Raw genomic sequence first — 20028 nt, 5'->3', positions numbered from 1 at the left:
TAAAAATGATTCTTCTTTCTTCGGTCAACAGCAGGGGCGCTAAACTAATGGAGAATTAAAGACGTATTTTATGGAATCTTCCCTCGCAGCGATTTCTCTATTAGTTTTTAGCAAGTTAGGAGCATTCTGAATTTTTTCGTGAAAGTTTTAAGCTGCCTGCAAAAATGAACATCACGGGATTGGTGAAGGGAGGTATATTAGGGTGAGAGAAATTTTGCTATGCTGGTGTTTTATTTCCTTTTATCTACAAAGATTTGATCGTATAGTGCCTGATCAGTCTGCCCTCCCCACCAATCAAGCGAATGTTATCCAAATATTTTGCATATTAACTACGAACCACAAACTGAACACAAATCTCAAGAAAGTTTCCTGTATTACAGCGAAAATGACTATTTTTGAACGATTTTTCATGACATACTATTTAATGATATTCTGTTCGATGAAACTGGAAAAAGGTATGCGAGTAACATTTGAATTAGTGTCTTCAGCATGATAGCCACTGCAGTATTTTCGCTTAGTTGTAACTATGACTGACGTTATACATATAACAGGTACACACAAAATTTCAACATCGATATTCTCGGAAACTAGGGGCGTCGTACGAAAACCGCTAGCCAGATACTCAGCGCGGGTCCCTCTACAACGTAACTGAGACTCATCAAAATCCATGATCAGCAGGTCTGATGATCCCCCTGTAAGGCAAAACGCATTTCCTATTGGCCCTACTTCGTAGGCAGGACGTCAGTTACGATTTGCGTAAGGTAAACAAAGAATTTAGGAAAGCTACTTCAAATGTGTGTACGTATAGGTATTCAAGCGAACAGCTTTTGTGGAAACCAACAAAGAGTCGAAAGATTTGATGCGACGACAGAGGCCTACTTGGTGGTCGTTACAGTGCGATAGTCGATTCTAGCCGCATTGCGTTTCACTTTCAGAACACTTCTCGGATGGAAGTCAAGTCTGTGGCGCAAGCCCGCGACCGAGTTGTCTTTCTTTGTCGCCACACTACAAAGGAGGGAGCGGTCCAGCAGCCCAGGCGCCGTTCACAAAATGAAAAAAATCCGCGGCCCAAATTTAATAGCTGGCTGAACGGGGCTGGGGCCGTCCTGGTGCTACCGAAACAAGGGAAAATTCCCATGCCTATCCGGCACCTCCAGGGCTAGAGTGTAGCGCTTCACCCGTTAGACCACCGCGGATGCTACTTCTGAAAGTTTCAACGCCAGCATTAACGAGATTTATGTCATTGGACTCATCTTTTCAAGAGCCTTCGTCCTCCGTTAAAAAAGTATTTAGTTCCATTAAAAAAAATACATACGTCAGTATGTAGATTGATACAACAGTTGAAAGGTTAAACAAAGCGTAAGTGTGTGTGTGTCCTCTGCATTATGTCATTTGCCGATAACCTCGATGCGACTCCTTGAACCGTTCACGAAATGAAACAGGTTTACATTGACATATTCTGAATGTAAGGACATAATTTAATGACGAAAGTCAAGCTATCCGGAAAGAAAAAGTTCTTTGATGCCATTGCGACTGAAATTATGTCAGAGCATAGCGCAGACTACGCGCAAGTCATTGCTTTAAGAAATGAAATGATCGTATGGCATTGTTGGCCGGGAGGCCCCATTCACGGAAGTTCGGCCGCTGTATTGCAAGTTCTTTTAGTTGACGCCACATCGGCGACTTGCGCGTCAGTGATGATGAAAATGATGATGGACACACGACATCCAGTCCCCTGCCGGGAATCGAATCCGGCGATAACGCTACCGCTACGCTATGGAGGCGGACATTGCTTTAAGAGAAAGTAGTGCACACAACAGCAGCGTCCAGCACAGCTTAATTGTTAGCCACATATGTATACAATTTAGTGAAAATACACTGGCGAGAGTGAAGAAACTATACAAAATTCCCAAATTTGTGTTTCCCTTTCATTTTCTGTCACTTCGCTTGATGCACCAAAGAAAATAAATGTTTTGAAGCCGAGTCTTAAAAATTCAAAGATACTTTGTCTTCAGTATGTGCTGTACAAAAGGCAGTATGAAGTTCTCACTAGAACTTATGAAAGCAATGTTCCGTTTCTCAGTTTTTCACGACTGCAACCTTCAATAAAAGATTCTACACACCTAAGTCCCATTACATGTGAATCAAAATTCAACAACCAGGTATCTCCATCAGAGCTATATCTATGATGATCGAAAGTTTGAACGTTTGTGGTTTTACGTATAATTTATAGAGGTTAAGGTAGGTAAGTAGAACATCTTTGTTACATGTAACAGCGCCATTACCCGTTACTTCGACAGTAATTACCTATCTGGTGACAAACACTGCAACATTTATCGCAAATTGTGTTGTATTACTGTAGGCTGCTATGTACAACTGAGCGGGTGATGAAGACAAAACCAACGATTCCTGAGATAGAGGAAGGAACGGAGAAATAAAGCCCTAAATTGGCCCGCCGGCCGGAGTGGTCGAGCGGTTCTAGGCGTTACAGTCTGGAGCCGCGCGACCGCTACGGTCGCAGGTTCGAATCCTGCCTCGGGCATGGATGTGTGTGTTGTCCTTGGGTTAGTTAAGTTTAAGTAGTTCTACGTTCTAGGGGACTGATGACCTCAGCAGTTATGTCCCATAGTTCTCAGAGCCTAAATTGGCCCATTCTTCGGAGAGATCAATAGAATGCTACGGAAACATTGCATCTAATGTATTTCACTACCGTGAAAACAGATGAAAAGTCTACTTTGCAATGTTAAAAACGATCGAGATTTCCGAAAGCCTTCCATGCGTTATTCATGGTAAGTCTTACGCGGAGCAGATTGTTAGCAGATGTGCAAGGAGTATCACGGACACACGAAGCTGAAACAACCAAGCGAATCAGCTGTCGGCGAACGCTGCCTCCAGTAAAATCACGAACTGAAATAGGCGAGACCAGTATCGCAGTGTTAACAACCATCTGGGACAGTATAATTAATGAGTTTATAGAAATGAAGACGTCGGAAAATCTAATTAATTACAACGGAGGTTTTAACTGGAGCAAGGCGTAGGACCCGACACTATTTATTGACAACTCGCCTGCTGCGTCATCAATCAGAGCTGGAAAATGGTAAAAAAACTGGCTCTGAAAAAAAGAAAAAAGAGAAATGAGCATCAAAGGGCGTAGAGGGCGCCGGGAGTCGAACTATGCTGTAATAGAAGCGCAGCACCAACAGTACTTCACAGTCCACTATGGTGGTAGTGGCATAGCTCACAGCCTTTGACGGTGACTGGACGTTGTGTAGAGGAGTGGAAACAACTGTGATGAAGGCCCGGAAACACTATAATTATCTAAAATTTCTTTTCGGGATTCACAATTACGGATGTGATACCCATTTTCAAAACATGGCAGACTACCGACGTAACACGTACAAAACTGCTAACGCTTAAACCCAGCTACATCCTCCACCCGAAGCTGTGAAAAATTATCAAAAATGCACCACGTCGATGGCCGTCTATGTGGCGGTAGGATGCTATCTCGATCCGTGTAGTCTCCGGTTCCACGGCTAGCCTCTATCGCTTACTGAATGCTACTTAACCAGCCAGAAGATGCTTAGCCGGCCGCGGTGGTCTAGCGGTTCTAGGCGCCCAGTCCCGAACCGCGCGAATGCTACGGTCGCAGGTTCGAATCCTGCCTCGGGCATGGATGTGTGTGATGTCCTTAGGTTAGTTAGGTTTAAGTAGTTCTAAGTTCTAGGGGACTGATGACCACAGTAGTTGAGCCCCATAGTGCTCAGAGCCATTTGAACCATTTGAAGATGCTTAACCGAGATCGCAGACCGTGGAATATTGTACTGGTCACGTTATTCTACTCTGCAAGTGTAATCACAAATACATGTACGTAACAGTTTATTGTTGGCGAACTGCATGCAGTAAACTACTTTTGTATGACAGTAATTCTCATTCTCTTCTACCTCGTATCTTGGAAATTAACATCGAACAGTCTTTTAGTAACCGTACATGATTTACACGTGAGATAAGAATTACTGTACTTACGTTCGCCGACAGTGTAGAGCTGGTCAGTGACTCCTTACTGACGTAAAGCCATCGTATATCGGTTGAACGTCGAAAACGGGTCCTGTTAACAAAAGGAAACAAATATGTTCAACGTGGAGCGTTGTTACACGTTTGGGATATTTCAAGTACATCAATTAATACCAGAGGCTCTGAATAGCGCGGATCGGCTCCACGCAACAACAGCTCTTTTGTTGTATGCTGTAGAGAGGCGAAAAATTGTTTTCCTTCGAAGCTCGAGACAATTTCACGCGAAGTTTGGCACGCTGTTGCTGTAATCGAGTTTGCCACCCAAGCATGAAATTATTAATGTTCATCGACCTGGTCCAGGACCCACGCGCCAGTGGGGAACTAATTACGTGCCAAAATCTGATCGCAGCGCTAAAACTAACTTCGCCCTCAACCTAAGACCGTCCACAAGTGTCGCACATGCGGGGTTCTTGAGAGCAGATGTTAGAGAGAAGTTGGTGATTCGCCGTGTAATTAAAATTAGATGTTGTATGCCCCAAATAAAATTCCGGATGTAGAGGTATAACAAGAACGGGTGAGGTATGAAGTCCTTCGTAGTTAACAGAATATGGGATTAGATAACCTGAAGTGATAATATATACTGCGGTGGGCAGTTGTGGTGGAAGTGCGTTGATACAAGGCACAGCAGCCTTCCAGGTAAGAGGAAGTGGTAGATTATTGGCTAAAACAAAAGAACTGAAGCATAAAATCGTGAAACAAAAAATCACGATCACTTAAATCATATCAATAGAATTTCCTCATTTCTACAATTGAAACCAAACAGAAGAAGCAGCTTCAGCACCACTAATACACATGCTGTTTCCCTTGCTGACTTAGGCATTTGGTCTCATTAACACGGCAAAAACCGGCAGGGAAGAAATTCATTGGAAAAACGGGGAATTTCCAGGAAGTATGATACCCGTAACACTAAATAGCTGTTGAAAATTTAACTATTCCAGGTAAGAAAAGGGGAGCAGGGGACTAAGAGTTACTGAGCAGCTGCACAGATGTATTTCAACAACAGCAATAGTCACTTCATAAAGCAATCGGAACTGCAGACACTAATTACAAAGCACTCAATCTGGCAAAAATTTCCAGAACACAATGTCTATACTAGTAGCAATAGACCCAAGAATTAAAGGTTTGATTTAAAAAAAGCTGCATAGGAAACGTGCGATAACCTCAGCCGAATCGTTTCGATGTGCAGGAATGGGATAACTGGTTGATGCACGCAGAAACTGAGGCATTTGTCACAGCGATACAATATCGGGTCACTGAATAGAGAGCTACCTGAAGTATATCCTGAATGAGCAAGAGGTGTATGATATCTGTAGAAAATAAGGGGATATCACACATTACATCTGGACGTAAAATTTATGCAATCACTGAATAAGAATCGACAAAACAATCCGATTCAACCGATCTGCCATCACAACAATTAAAGACGCTCAGACAACTCTGCGCCCAACGCTCATAACTTTCTAATCGTCTGCAACGGGAAGATGCCAAATATAGGGATTTGGAAGATGAGATTCATACAGTGTTGATACCTAAATCTGCGTACATAGTCATTGTGGCAATATCAGACATCGACGTTACCCGAAAGCGGACTGTGGAGAGCTTACAGGACCAAAAACTGCTTTCTTCACTCTCTCAGCGAATGCAAAAGACAATTCTGTTGAACGTCTGCAGAATAGTTTGTTGGAGAATAGTCTTAACATATTGGTAACTTACTGTTTAAACCGTTATCGTTATATCAGTACCATTTAAATGTGAACCAATATTTAACAACAACAATAATAATGAGGAAAAATATTCTATAAATTAGATCAGGTACTTAGTTCATACCATACATTCATAGCGACGAGGATCTCGTGAATGCGGAATACGTCAGACAAACGAAATGCAGGTTAGACCTAACGTAACTTAAACTGATAAACTGAAATGCAATGTTCATTCTACAGGTCATAATCGAAGTGCATCTCAGCGATGTCGAACAAGTCAAAAAGTAGAATTAGTTATATTTTGTAATTAATACAGCTGTGGAAAACATCTCAGTATATACCTATGAAAGAGAATAAGGTAATTTCAATGCCATTACAGCAAAGCTTGGTGAACAAAAAAGTTTACAATATGAAAAGCGCCTAGGTGAGGTACGCATTTCCTCCGCTTGTCATTTCTTCCAGGAGTGCTAATCTCGTAAGGTATGCAGGAGAAATCAGTGAAGTTTGGAAGGTAGGAGAAGAGAGAGCTGCGGAAGTAACACTGTGGATGCGGGTCTCGAGCGATGCTTGGTCGGTCACTCGGTAGTGAACTGGCTCGCGATACGCATAGGTGCCACGTTCGAATTTCGGTGCAACACAGTTTTAATCTGCCAGGAAATTTTAAACTTGTGCTGCTCTTAATATATGCCGATGTAGAGTGTTATATAGACTTACCTCCTGTACTGTAACATCCGTACAGTGCGGCGTGGAAGGGGCAGAAGAATGATCGTCACCATGATAGTAACTAAAAGGAAAGTTACTTTCTTGAAGCATAGAAAAAAGATTCTAACAATGTTAGAAGTGAATTGCTGCTATACAGCGACGAAATTTTCACCGCCTCAGATTGAGATATTGGGGCGTCTAATACGGATCTAGGGTAACATATTTTTTCTTTTTTCGATAGTGATTGTGGTGTCACCGCCAGACACCACACCTGCTAGGTGGTAGCCTTTAAATCGGCCGCCGTCCGTTAGTATACGTCGGACCCGCGTGTCGCCACTGTCAGTGATTGCAGACCGAGCGCCACCACACGGCAGGTCTAGTGAGACTTCCTAGCACTCGCCCCAGTTGTACAGCCGACGTTAATAGCAATGGTTCACTGACAAATACGCTCTCATTTGCCGAGACGATATTTAGCATAGCCTTCAGCTACGTCATTTGCTACGACCTAGCAAGGCGCCATTATCAATAGATATTTAACTTGTGATGCCTGTACCGTCAGACCGATGTACACCACTTATGGATTAAAGTTAAGTATTACATCAACTACGTACTTTATTTGCTACTATTAATTCCCGTAACTGTTCCAGACCTCGCGCCAGCCTGCGTGAGCTTAAGCGCGTGCCTTTCGGCTTCCTCTGATAGTGACTTGGCTGTCTTGCCAAGTCACAACAGTGACGCGTGGCTGGATGATCGACTGGCCACCGATATAAACATTAGGAATAAAAATTTTGCGCAAACTTTCGCTAAATCAACAGAATGCGCCCACTAGCAGGTACTGTCCTAGCATGATACGCAGAGAAACCTGCAGTAATTCAAGGAGCGTTTTAGATTCAGTTAAAATCAGCCGCTTCTTGTGAGGAAGTGAGGAAGCATTTTCAGATACATTTGTGGTCTCAGTTTTGCAAAGACCGACCTATTTCTCATCAGCTACTTCAAATAAGAATCTTACGTAAGATTTGTTGGCGCCGTGAGCTACTTATGCTGGAGTTAGATTCCCAGAGTCCACTACGTCCTTGACACGCATCAATTTTTGCCATGCGCCCGCCGTTTTTTGCAGTGAGAACAATATCAAAGTGAGTGATAGATCTAAAGTATTGTTAAACAGTGACGCGACACCAAAACATCTGAAAGGCATGCCAATTCAAGTCGAGTCCACAGATGCGACCATCATCACTCGGAGCATGCCTACCTGACGAAGAAACTAACGCCAGATGTCAAAGTACAATGTATACAGTATCCGCCCGCTTAGCAGAGGCCGCCACGGTAGCTCACCGTGTTCGGTCAGAGGGTTAGCTACCCTCTGTAATAAAAAAAACACTGAGTGAATGGATCAACAAAGAACTTCAACGGCTGTCAAGAGACGTCCGACCCGAACAAATGCAATGAACAAAATGAGATTATAAAAAAAAGAAAAAATGGTAACGTGCTTGCCTCCCAAGCCGCGGGCCCGGGTTGGAGATTTTCTTCGCTTGTGGACTGATTGTTGTGTTGTCCTCATCATTTCATCCTCATCACCGGCGCGCGAGTCGGCCTTGTGGCGTCGACTGTAGTAAGACTCGCACCCGCCCGTCGAACTTCCCCGGTTGGGGCCTTCCGGCCAGCATTGCCATGCGATCATTTCATTTTGTATAAAGTCATAGACTCCAACCTCGCTGTGTGTGTGGCAACATACACGCCCGCGAATCTCGTCGGTAAAACCTCAGAAATTTTAGCGTTCAGAAGCTAAGGTTAAAGGTATGTATTTTCTAGCGAATCTGGTGTTAGCGCAATAAAATTGAAGCGGCCCGCCGGAGACGGCATCGCCAACAGTGTTCCGTTTGGTTTCTTAAAACCGAACATGAGAGCGATACAAAAACTGGAAGTGGGACGGTAGTAGGGATCTAACCCGAGCCAACGCCTGAGCAGTCTCGCGCGCTATCATCTACGCTATGAGAACAACTGACAGTAATAGTATGTGGCGGGCTGCTTGAATTTACGCGCGCAAAGGCCTGATTGGTTAAGTTCAATGCTCATTAATTCGGAAACGGGGCAACATAGATTTTTTTCCAGCAATTATCTGTCAGCATAAGCTTTCCACACTGTTTCTGGGCACCCTGTATTGTGTACATCTGTATCAAATGACGTGTATCGAACTTCTATATTTCCTTTTTGAGTCATCGGTCTTCTGGCCGGTTTGATGCAGCCAACCTTTTCATCTCTCAGTAGCAATTACAACCTACGTCCTCAAATACCTGCTGGACGTATTCCAGTCTATCTTCCTCTACCGTTTTTACCCTCACGAGCTCCCTCTAGTACGATGGAAATTACCCCTGATCTCTCATCACATGTCCTGTCATCTTGTCCCTTCTGCTCAGAGTTTTCCATATATTCCTTTTCTCGACGATTCTGTGGAGAAACTCCTCATTCTTTACCTTATCGGTCCACCTAATTTTCAACATTCCTCTGCAGCACCACATCTTTACTCCCTTCTGCCAGTCGCGGTGGCCGAGTGGTTCTAGGCATAACAGTCTGGAACCGCGCGACTGCTACGGTCTCAGGTCCGAATCCTGCCTCGGGCAAGGCTGTGTGTGATGCCCTTAGGTTAGTTAGGTTTAAGTGGTTCTAAGTTCTAGGGGACTGATGACCTCAGAAGTTGAATCCCATAGTGCTCAGAGCCATTTGAACCATTTTTTTACTCCCTTCTGTTCCGGTTGCCCCGCAGTCCATGTTTCTCCACCAGATAATGCTGTGCTCCAGACGTACAGTCTCAGAAATTACTTCTTCGAATTAAGGCCCATGTTTGACACTAGTGTATTTCTGTTGGCGATCTTTACGATATCAAATTGATGGGGATCTCTTTGGTATACAGCTTCACGTGCTGCAGCTGTCAGACGCTAAACAAACACCTTACGTTATATTAGACGCTATCAGAGTACATCAGGACCATCATGAAGTGATTTAAGTAAACCAAGGGAAAGGTACTGATATCTGGGTATCGCTGTTGACGAATACGCTTGCAATGACTAACCACATCACTAAGCAACCTGGTTCAGTGAGAGGTGCATTGCTCTACCGTAGACAGCAAAGAACAAAGTGGGGCAGTGGGGTTAAACTACGCACAAAATCTGAATAAATGATGATCAGAAAATGGCAACGAGCTCCAGCAGGGTTCAACAGACAGAAGAATACAGTGGGAAAATGGAATAAAGAGCAGACGAGTTTTAAAAACTCTTGTTCACAAGACAGTGAAGAACGGAAATATTCATCGTATCTCCAATTCGCTTGAAGCCAACATCATAAATATTAACAATGACTCGGTTTATGCATGGAAAATCTATTTCTTGGATTACTTCGCCAGCTGCCACTTTTCAGTAACATTGAGCAGAAAAGAAAGTTCATTGTTCGTCGTCGTGTGGTATCGCAAAGAACAATCACCACTCGACTTGAAACCGGAAAATCTAATAGTTTTATCAGAGCGTGCGCCAACTGCTATGGCTCCAGCACGTCTTTTGCTTAGCGCATGGAAGAGACGCTGAAATCTGACTGCCAGCAGTTTTGCCCCGATTTATTTGCAAATGAGATCTCCGACTCTAATCTGCCGTGCAGTCACCAGTCTATCGAAACGTGGATGCAAATGTCATCAGGAGCAGCCGAAGCGTGCACTGAGATGAACAAGGCACAAATATTGCGTCATTTATTCGAGTGCCGTTACGAGGCACCTTGATGAGTTTCGTAATTCCGTGCTGTCACATTTTTATATAATTTGAACTCGAGATAAAAGAAATCACAAAGGTGCTGATTTACAGGTAACGTCTGTTATTTATTCTGTCATAAAAGAGGATAATTACAGTTTTCAGAAGATTATTTTGTCTAAAATGCCCCAACATTATAGAGAGATTAAAGGGATGCCCTTACAGAATATTGGCATACACATCGGCGATTTTAGCACTTTACGACTTCAGCAACAGTTTCATTTTTTTTTTTTTACTACCTTGAAGTTCATGAAATGGGAAAAATGTTTTCCCAGCGTCACACAGTTGAATGTGCTTCGGACTCACATTTAAATGAGTATCGCATTTGGAATGATCTTCTCATGTCTAGTACCCCACCTACACGGAAGGGGCGAAAAAGTGTTCCTTCACGAGTTGATATACTGTTAACGCAGTTTTTTTTCTCTCTCTTTCCAGTAATTAACGGCACGGCGATATAATTGAAACACGCACAAACAAGAGAAACTATGGAAAACATTAATTCGGATGACCTGGTCCCTATAAGGAACCAAAAGTGTCAAGTACTATCCCACGTTTCTCGGCATCACTGAGTGTTGAAGTAGTTGAGGATGCAGTAGGTATCTGCGTCGGCTTTGCCACAGGAATATTCCACTGCTCACTGGGAAATGCTTGAAAATAAATGATCGGATACAGTTGCTAACTGCTCCTTTCGGTCAGACTCAAAGTGACGACTGGCACAACACTAAAATTAAGCCTTGCGTCAGATGTACGTGGCAATTAGCGAGTAGTCAAACGGTTAAACGAGCAATAAATTGCTGGAGAGAGAACACGTGCAAGCAGAGGCCAGCATTCTCGGAATCACGTGCAACAGCGGAAACGTCTGAAACGGAGCGACACAGCTTCAGTCTCTGGATCTCTCATGCTAACCTCGGGTCGCAGTGGCAATTCATCACCATCAGTAACAGTGCCAACACAATCACAGTGGACGTAACACGTAGCATCTAGGGTACTATCACATTATTTAATTCAGGGGTTATATAGACTAATGGTGACACGTACACACTTGCTACTGCGTGCGACGGCGACTAACATTAGGGCACACACTCACCAGTGTCCAGATACGGTAACGTAACTATCTATAGCATCCTGTGAAATGTAATATAAACTGATGATTTCAACGAGACCGGTGGTTTGAAGGTGTCGAAAAACAGTTGGTTTTAACCTGGGGAAGACAAATACTGGAAGTCATAATCATTGGTGTGAACCCTTGTAACACGTCTATACCCTGCAAATTACCGTCAAGTGTGTGGTAGGGGATACCTTTTATTGAACCATATAGGAAGATCTTTTCCGGAACCATAGATGGCTGGAGAGTGCCCAGAATGCAGCAATCTATTATTAAATTAATTTCAGCTTCGCTGGCTCTATTAGAGGATGGGTAGGGGCGGGGATGGAGAAAATTTGTAGATGCTGTCCGAAAGAGCAATTTTTTGAATCCACTGATCATGTTTCTCACGGGATATTTGCTGCATTCATGTAAGACTCTGAATTTCAAATTTTACAGCATTTCTGTTACACACCTCAAAAAAGCAAAAAATTTTCACTAGTCACTCGGCACGTCTTCAGTGTTGTATCTGGAATATTCAGTGTTTTTGTTGTTCGAATCATATACTCGAAACGACCGCTCGTGGAAACACCTGATCGACCTAGACTTGTCTTCATTTAAGCGTTTTTTTACTATTAACAGAGTACTGAGAAGAAATCGCTGCAAAAGTGCTTGCCCCGAACAGAGAAGTTACCGCACGGAAACGCAATATTTATGCTATTGACGGTCGTGCAGTACTCAGTAATTTATATACTGCTCAGCACATAAACACAGAACTGATCATTACAATAGCAGGAAGTTGTAACAACATTAGCAATATTTGTAGTTTATAACCGCAGTGAAACCATAACATTTATGCTGAATAATAGACTTGGACCTGAAAAGGCAAATTTAAGCATAACAAACGTAATCCATGACGATCCCGCACCAGTATGTGAATGACGCATACTGAATCAAAATCTATTTCGTATTAAGGTCTCTCAACACGAAGCCCAAATCAGTGTTGGCTCGAGCAGCTTTTGTACTGTCCACTGCATCTCGAACATAAATGTCTTCGTTTTATTGAGGAAGGCAGACTTCGGGATACAATCCAATATAGTTTCGTGTTTAGCCTCGCAGTAAAATAGATGTAATCACGGAGAAACAATGTCACGGAGGTCTTAAATTATAACTAACAAATTGATGGCATAAACAATAATTGTCGACGAACTTGAATTTTCCACAACGGAACGAACACTTACATTCACATTAGCTGTTGTAGACAAACAGCGAATTGTCGCTTGTTTACAAACAGTGGTTATGATGAAAAACAACGGGAGTATTAACCCTTACCGTTGTTTTATGCGTTCACTGAATGCAGGAAAGAGAAACAGTTAAAGTGCAGCTGGGCACGAGCCTTGCAGGTGATGCTGGTGGGCGCCTTCAGCAGCCAGACAGCATTTCACTCTCGGAGAAGACGCGGCGTCGCGGAAGCGCTGGGACTCGTCCGAGTAAACACAACACAGCAACCACGCCTGCGGAGGCCGAGACGCGACTGAACTCGGATCGCGCGCCAGCTGGTGACCCCTAGCGGAGTCGCGTGACGTCACGGGTGGTGGGGGAGCCTTGCACCCTGGAGGGGGCAGCGTGTCAGGCCGGAGGCCCGGCGCTTCCGACGGGCCCAGCTCAGCTCAGCCGTGCGAGCAGGGGCGGGCCGGACGCGGTTTGCGTCCTCACGTGTCCCTCCCGCCTACGGCTCAGTCGCGCTCCGCCTGTTCTCAAAGCGGAGCGGATACAGTCGCACTCGCAGAGGGACACCCACTCAGTGACTCACCGATTTTGCCCGTACTTCGCACGATTGTCCCACACATACTTAGATGTAGAATCGCTAAGCTGTTCGAAGCGTTGTACCCAGTCACTCATTGGACAGTCTGGTGTGGCAATGGAAGACTGCAAAAGCAAAGTTTTAAATTTCACATTTACGAAATCATTCAGGGGGGCAGGATCGTGCAAACATACCGTCGTTTGACATTCGCACAGACTCCCGTACGGAGGCATCACTGGCGTAGAGTACCAATGGAAGGAGTTGTAAACAAATGAGTCGCCAGGTGTGGATGGAATCTCAAGTCAGTTTCACAGGGAGTATTCTACGACACTGGCTCTTTACTTACATTGCATTTATCGTTAATGTGTCCCACAGCGCGAAGTCCCGAACGACTGGAGAAACGAGTAGGTGATTCCTGTATATACGAGGGCAGTTCAATAAGTAATGCAACACATTTTTTTTCTCGGCCAATTTTGGTTGAAAAAACCGGAAATTTCTTGTGGAATATTTTCAAACATTCCCGCTTCGTCTCGTATAGTTTCATTGACTTCCGACAGGTGGCAGAGCTGTACGGAGTTGTTACAATGGCGTCTGTAACGGACGTGCGTTGCAAACAATGGGCAGTGATCGAGTTTCTTTTGGCGGAAAACCAGGGCATCTCAGATATTCATAGGCGCTTGCAGAATGTCTACGGTGATCTGGCAGTGGACAAAAGCACGGTGAGTCGTTGGGCAAAGCGTGTGTCATCATCGCCGCAAGGTCAAGCAAGACTGTCTGATCTCCCGCGCGCGGGCCGGCCGTGCACAGCTGTGACTCCTGCAATGGCGGAGCGTGCGAACACACTCGTTCGAGATGATCGACGGATCACCATCAAACAACTCAGTGCTCAACTTGACATCTCTGTTGGTAGTGCTGTCACAATTGTTCACCAGTTGGGATATTCAGAGATTTGTTCCCGCTCGGTCGCTCGTTGTCTAACCGAACACCATAAAGAGCAAAGGAGAACCATCTGTGCAGAATTGCTTGCTCGTCATGTGGCTGAGGGTGACAATTTCTTGTCAAAGATTGTTACAGGTGATGAAACATGGGTTCATCACTTCGAACCTGGAACAAAACGGCAATCAATGGAGTGGCGCCACACCCACTCCCCTACCAAGAAAAAGTTTAAAGCCATACCCTCAGCCGGTAAAGTCATGGTTACAGTCTTCTGGGACGCTGAAGGGATTATTCTGTTCGATGTCCTTCCCCATGGTCAAACGATCAACTCCGAAGTGTATTGTGCTACTCTTCAGAAATTGAAGAAACGACTTCAGCGTGTTCGTAGGCACAAAAATCTGAACGAACTTCTCCTTCATGACAACGCAAGACCTCACACAAGTCTTCGCACCCGAGAGGAGCTCACAAAACTTCAGTGGACTGTTCTTCCTCATGCACCCTACAGCTCCGATCTCGCACCGTCGGATTTCCATATGTTTGGCCCAATGAAGGACGCAATCCGTGGGAGGCACTACGCGGATGATGAAGAAGTTATTGATGCAGTACGACGTTGGCTCCGACATCGACCAGTGGAATGGTACCGTGCAGGTATACAGGCCCTCATTTCAAGGTGGCGTAAGGCCGTAGCATTGAATGGAGATTACGCTGAAAAATAGTTTTGTGTAGCTGAAAGATTGGGGAATAACCTGGTGTATTTCAATGCTGAATAAAACAACCCCTGTTTCAGAAAAAAATGTGTTGCATTACTTATTGAACTGCCCTCGTAACAAAGATAAATGATTGGACCCGTAAAACTACAAATACCCTTAACACAGTTTGCTGCAGAATTCTAGGACATATTCTCAGTTCGAATATAGCAAATATCCGTGAGACGGGAAAACTTTTGTTCACGAACCAGCACTGAGTATAGAAGCACCGCTCGCGCGAGAAGGCACCGCTCGCGCGAAACTCAGCTTGCTCTTTTCTCACACAATAACCCGCCAACCATGGATGAAGTGCATCAGGCAGATTCCGTACACCTATATTTCCGGAAAGCATTGGCTTGGTGTCCCACTGCAACTTTAACGAATGTAGGAGCATATGGAATTGGTTCCCAGATATGTTAGCGGATCGAAGACTTCTTAAGTAGGGCTGAAAGAACCCAGTAGTTTTATTCGAAGGCGAATGTTCATCAGAGACATGGGTATCGTCATGAGTGCGCCAGGGCAGTGTTATAGGTCTGCATTTATTCCCTATATACGTAAATGATCTAGAGGACAGGTTGAGCACCAACCTGCGACTATTTGCTGATAACGCTGTAGTGTACGGGAAGGTGTCGTCGTCGAGTGAGTTTAGTAGGATATAGGATCATTTGGGCAGAATTTCTAGTTGGAGTGATGAATCACAGCTTGCTATGAATCTAAAAAAACTTAGTCTAAGTTAATGCAGAGGAGTAGGAAGAAAAGTTCGAATGCAGAACTGCTAGTGTGCTGCTTGATACAATCGCGCCTATTAGATACCTAGGCGTAACGATGCAAATCGATTTGAATTGGAAGGAGCACTTAATGACGGTAGGAGGGAAGGCGAATGGTCCACTTCGGTTTAGGGGAGAATTTTAGGAAAGTGTGATTCACCTGTAAAGGAGACCGCATATAGAAAACTAGTGTGTTCTCTCTTGACTGTCGCTCGAGTGTCTATGATCTCTACAAGTCGGATTAAAGAAAGACATTGAAGCAATGCAGAGGGGGGGGGGGGGGGGCTCCTAGATGTGTTACCGGTACGTTCGATCAACACGCGAATATTATGGAGATGCTGCGTGAACTCAAATCGGAATCTCTGGAGGGCAAAATTACGTTCTTTTCGAGAAACGTTACTCAGAAAATTTAGACAAGCGCGTTATGAAGCTCACTACACGACGATTCTGCTGCCGTTCCTAGTCAGACAAGTAACATCATCACCTGCAGAACAATGCAGCTGCGAAATTCATCTTGTGAATTTCCCCTTTTTCTATGAAGACGAAGTAAATAATGTGTGATGTATTTCACATCTTATATGTATAAAGTTTAATCTAGACTAATATACAGATTAGTCAGAAACAGAGTGAAAAGCTTGTAAGGGTGTTGCAGGGAAGCTTGTGCTGCGAAATATTTGTTAAGAAAAAAAAATACGATACGTTGCGCCGTTTCCTAGTTGCGTAGCATTGAAGTTAGCCAATGAGGTACTTGGAGGCGCAAATCCAAGCAGCCTGCCAGATACAATTATCGTCAGTTGTTCTCACAGCGTACTGATAGAGCACGAGATTGCTCCGCCTTTGGTTCGGGTTCGATGCTTACTATCGTCGCACGTCCAATTTTTGTGTCGCTTTCTTGTTCGGTATTAGGAAAACAAACAAAGAACTAAACTCACATACGGCGCAACGCATCGAATTCTTTTCTTAACAATTATTTTTCAGCACAAACTACCCTGCAACACATTTACAAGGTTATCAGACTGTTTCTGAGCAGTCTGGATAAAGGAGAAATGGTGTAAGCAAAAATCTTGGAAAGTTCTTAACAGATTTACTTCAAAATTTTTACACGATACTCTACAACATTCGCATGGACAATTTGAAACAAAAATCGCATGCACAGCAATGTACTTTTTGTTTTTTCTTCGCAGTCCGTTTTAACAATAAACCTGTGTATCAGGAAAGCTGTTTTTGTGGCTTATCGGTTTATGTTTACAGTACAACGCAATCTGAGTCGTACGAACCTTTGTAATCCTACTCGTAGGCAGACAAACTGTGCGAAGAAATGTCATTGCGACCGCTACCCTTACAGATCCAGCAGATGGAGACGTCTATTTCATACCTTGTGCATCAATGATCCCAACTGTGTTACACATTCTGTTTAAGAGAATCAAAATTTCGTTTGCAATAACAATAAACAAGGCTCAAGATCGTACAGTCAAACTGGAACTGATTTACTCTCAGAGTGTTTTCCGCAATGCCAGTTGTATTTTGCTGTTTCATATAGAAGTAGCGCAGAAAACCATTTCCTAGTCATAGGACATAGTATCCATTAATTTTGTGTGTGTAATCCGTAGTTTTGTAACTGTACCGTATACGAAGAAATTAAAAACAATAAAAACATCAAACGAAAACAACACAAAGGAAATTTCTCTCTCTCTCTCTCTCTCTCTCTCTCTCTCTCTCTCTCTCTCTCTCTCTCTCTCCTCCCTCCCTCCCTCCTTGTATAGACTGGTTCAAGAGAAAGGTTCATGTATATCGTCTACAATGAGGTGACAGAAGTCATGAGGTACCTCGTAATATCGCGTCGCAGCTCCTTTCCTCTTTCTCCCGGCGCAGTCCAACAACTCGACGTGGGATGGACGCAACAAGCCGTTAGAAGTCCCCTACAGGAATCGAGCCATGCTGCCTCTATAGCCGTGCATAATTGCGAAAGTGTCGCAGGTGCAGAATTTTGTGCACGAACTGACCTTTCGATTATGTCCCAGCAATGTTCGATCCAGTCCATTTCATGCAAACGCACCCCGCACCATTATGGAGCCACCACCAGCTTACACAGTGCCTTGTTGGCAATTTGGATCCATGGCTTCGTGGAGTATGCGCCACACTCAGACCCTACCATCAGCTCTTACCAACTGCAATTGTGACTCAACCCACCAGGCCACAGTTTTCAATTGTCTAGAGTCCAATCGATAGAGTCACGACGCCATGAGAGGCGCTGCAGTCGAGGTCGTACTGTTAGCAAAGCCACTCGCGTCGTTCGTCTGCTATCTTAGCCCGTCAACGTCAAATTACGCCGCATTGTTTTAACGGATACGTTCGTCTTACGTCCCATGCAGTTTTCCACGGTTATTTCATGCAGTGTTGCCTATCTGTTAGCACTGACAACTTTACGCAAACGCCGCTGCTCTCGCTCGTCAAGTGAAGGCCGTCGGTCACTGCGTGTCCGTGGTGAGAGGTAATGCCCGAAATTTGGTATTCTCGGTACACTCTTGACTCTTTGGATCCCCGGAATTCCATAAGGATTTCCGAAATGGAGTGTCTCACGCGTCTAGCTCCAACTATCAATCCGCGTTCAAAGTCTTAATTCCCGTCGTGCGGCCTTAATCGTTTCGGAAACCGTTTCATACGAATCTCCTGAGTACGAATGACAGCTCCGTCAACGCACTGCTCTTTTATACCTTGTGTAAACGATACTGTCACCATCTGTGTATGTGCATACCGCTATTCCACGACTCTTGTCACCGGAGTTTATCCATATTTCTTGGAAATTGGATGAGCTGTGATGTGCTGAAGTTCGCTGTCGCTCTATAAACGGTGGCACTGCCATCTAGCGTTACATCTACCGCAACACCAGGCAACAGCGAAGCTTGAGCAGAATCCTAGTCGGGCAAGTTGGTGTTGTCCGTGCTTGAAACCGAGACTGAATCGCGGTCGTACCACGGATATATTATCTCTGCTTTTTAAACCTAGCAGTCACCCCACAGTGATATGGATTTTCGCCAGAAACTACATGTGTTTCTAATACGACGTTAAACATTAATTCGTTTCCCGGTTAGATAACTGGGTAGAGAGACGCAAGTCGCCTTAAGTGGACTTCAATTGAATGACTTGCTCCGGGAGACTGAGCCACACCATGTTACACTCTCCATTCACATTAACGTGACCACATACAGAAAGCCTGAATAACCACCTTTTGGAAGACGGACCGCAGCGACACGTGGAAGTAGAGAGCTAGTATGGTTCTGGAAGGTACAAACTGGGATGTGGAGCCACGTCGCCGCTGGAAGTGACCAGTTGCGCTATGTTTCTCGGTTGAGGAATCGTGGCACGAACAACCCAAGCGAGGTAATCCCACAGATTCTCGAGTGGGTTTAAATACGGGGAGTTTGGTGACCAGGGGTGTACGGTAAACACATCCTGCTGCTCTTCGAACCACGCACATATACAGTTAGCTTTAAAAATGCAAAGATGAAACAAATATAATTAAAAGATGAAAGTGTACACATGTTTTTACAATCTATAAAATGATGAATTTTGTTAGCGTTTATAAAAAGCGCCAACGGCCTTGCCGCAGTGGTAACTGCATAGAGGGGCACAGGTGGTTCCCAAGGATAGAAAGATACTTGTGTTGATCCACTGTACTTTTCAGAAAGACGATATGACCCAGGGAATGTCATCTGAGAAGGCTACCTGTCGCGACGCCGTGGACCTTCAGCTGCTGTAATGGCGTGCGAATTCCACCCATCGTCCGCATTGAACAGCAGTCAGCATGGGTGCATGAAGCAGGCGCCTGCTGCTGAGGCCCATCGGCAGCAGTGTTCGCTCAACGGTCGTTGAGCAGACACTGCTGGTGGCCCCATGGTTCATGTGGGCGATCAGTTGCTCAACAGTTGCGCTTTTACGCATCTCTTCAGCCATCGTTCACCTCTGTCATATACGGACAATGGTACAACATAGTTACCCGGCGGCGGTTTTGAATAGCGCCATTTTGCCATGCACGGTATATTTTAACCACAGCGTCACTCAAACCGTTGCGTTAACGCCGCTGTTCGACGGCTAGCACTGTCCTATGGTATTCATCAGGTTAGGGAAAACTTTGAAGCTTTATTTCTGGAACACGCTTCAGAATCGCAGCGTTCGTGAGCATTACGTCTAAATACGTACCAGAGTAATGCGAAAGATAAGCAAAATCGGTGACTTGTTAAATGTACAACGATGTTACAGAATGTGACTACGTGCACCAAAGAATTTACTCAAAACATCTTCCTGGATCGCCGATCCTGAGTGAAACATTTTTCAAATTGCTAATGCTACCATCCTGTTGTTCACAAACTAGCAATTAACAACGCTCTGTTACTAGACTTGTAGAGAAGACAGACGGCAATGAC

General features: G+C 44.4%; 1 protein-coding gene across 1 annotated transcript in view; it reads right to left on the bottom strand.

Moving 5' to 3' along the window:
• The window catches only part of LOC124573831 (flocculation protein FLO11-like), a 123631-nt gene that overhangs the window by 77181 nt on the left and 26422 nt on the right, over nt 1-20028 (bottom strand). Inside the window, exon 2 of the mRNA XM_047131144.1 lies at nt 12797-12963. Coding sequence (XP_046987100.1) covers nt 12797-12963 — 167 coding nt within the window. The remainder of the gene's footprint in view (nt 1-12796; nt 12964-20028) is intronic.

The sequence above is a fragment of the Schistocerca americana genome, chromosome 1, assembly GCF_021461395.2.
Source record: "Schistocerca americana isolate TAMUIC-IGC-003095 chromosome 1, iqSchAmer2.1, whole genome shotgun sequence".
In the NCBI taxonomy this organism is placed as follows: Eukaryota; Metazoa; Arthropoda; class Insecta; order Orthoptera; family Acrididae; genus Schistocerca; species Schistocerca americana.
This window is presented reverse-complemented; position numbering and strand designations above follow the sequence as displayed.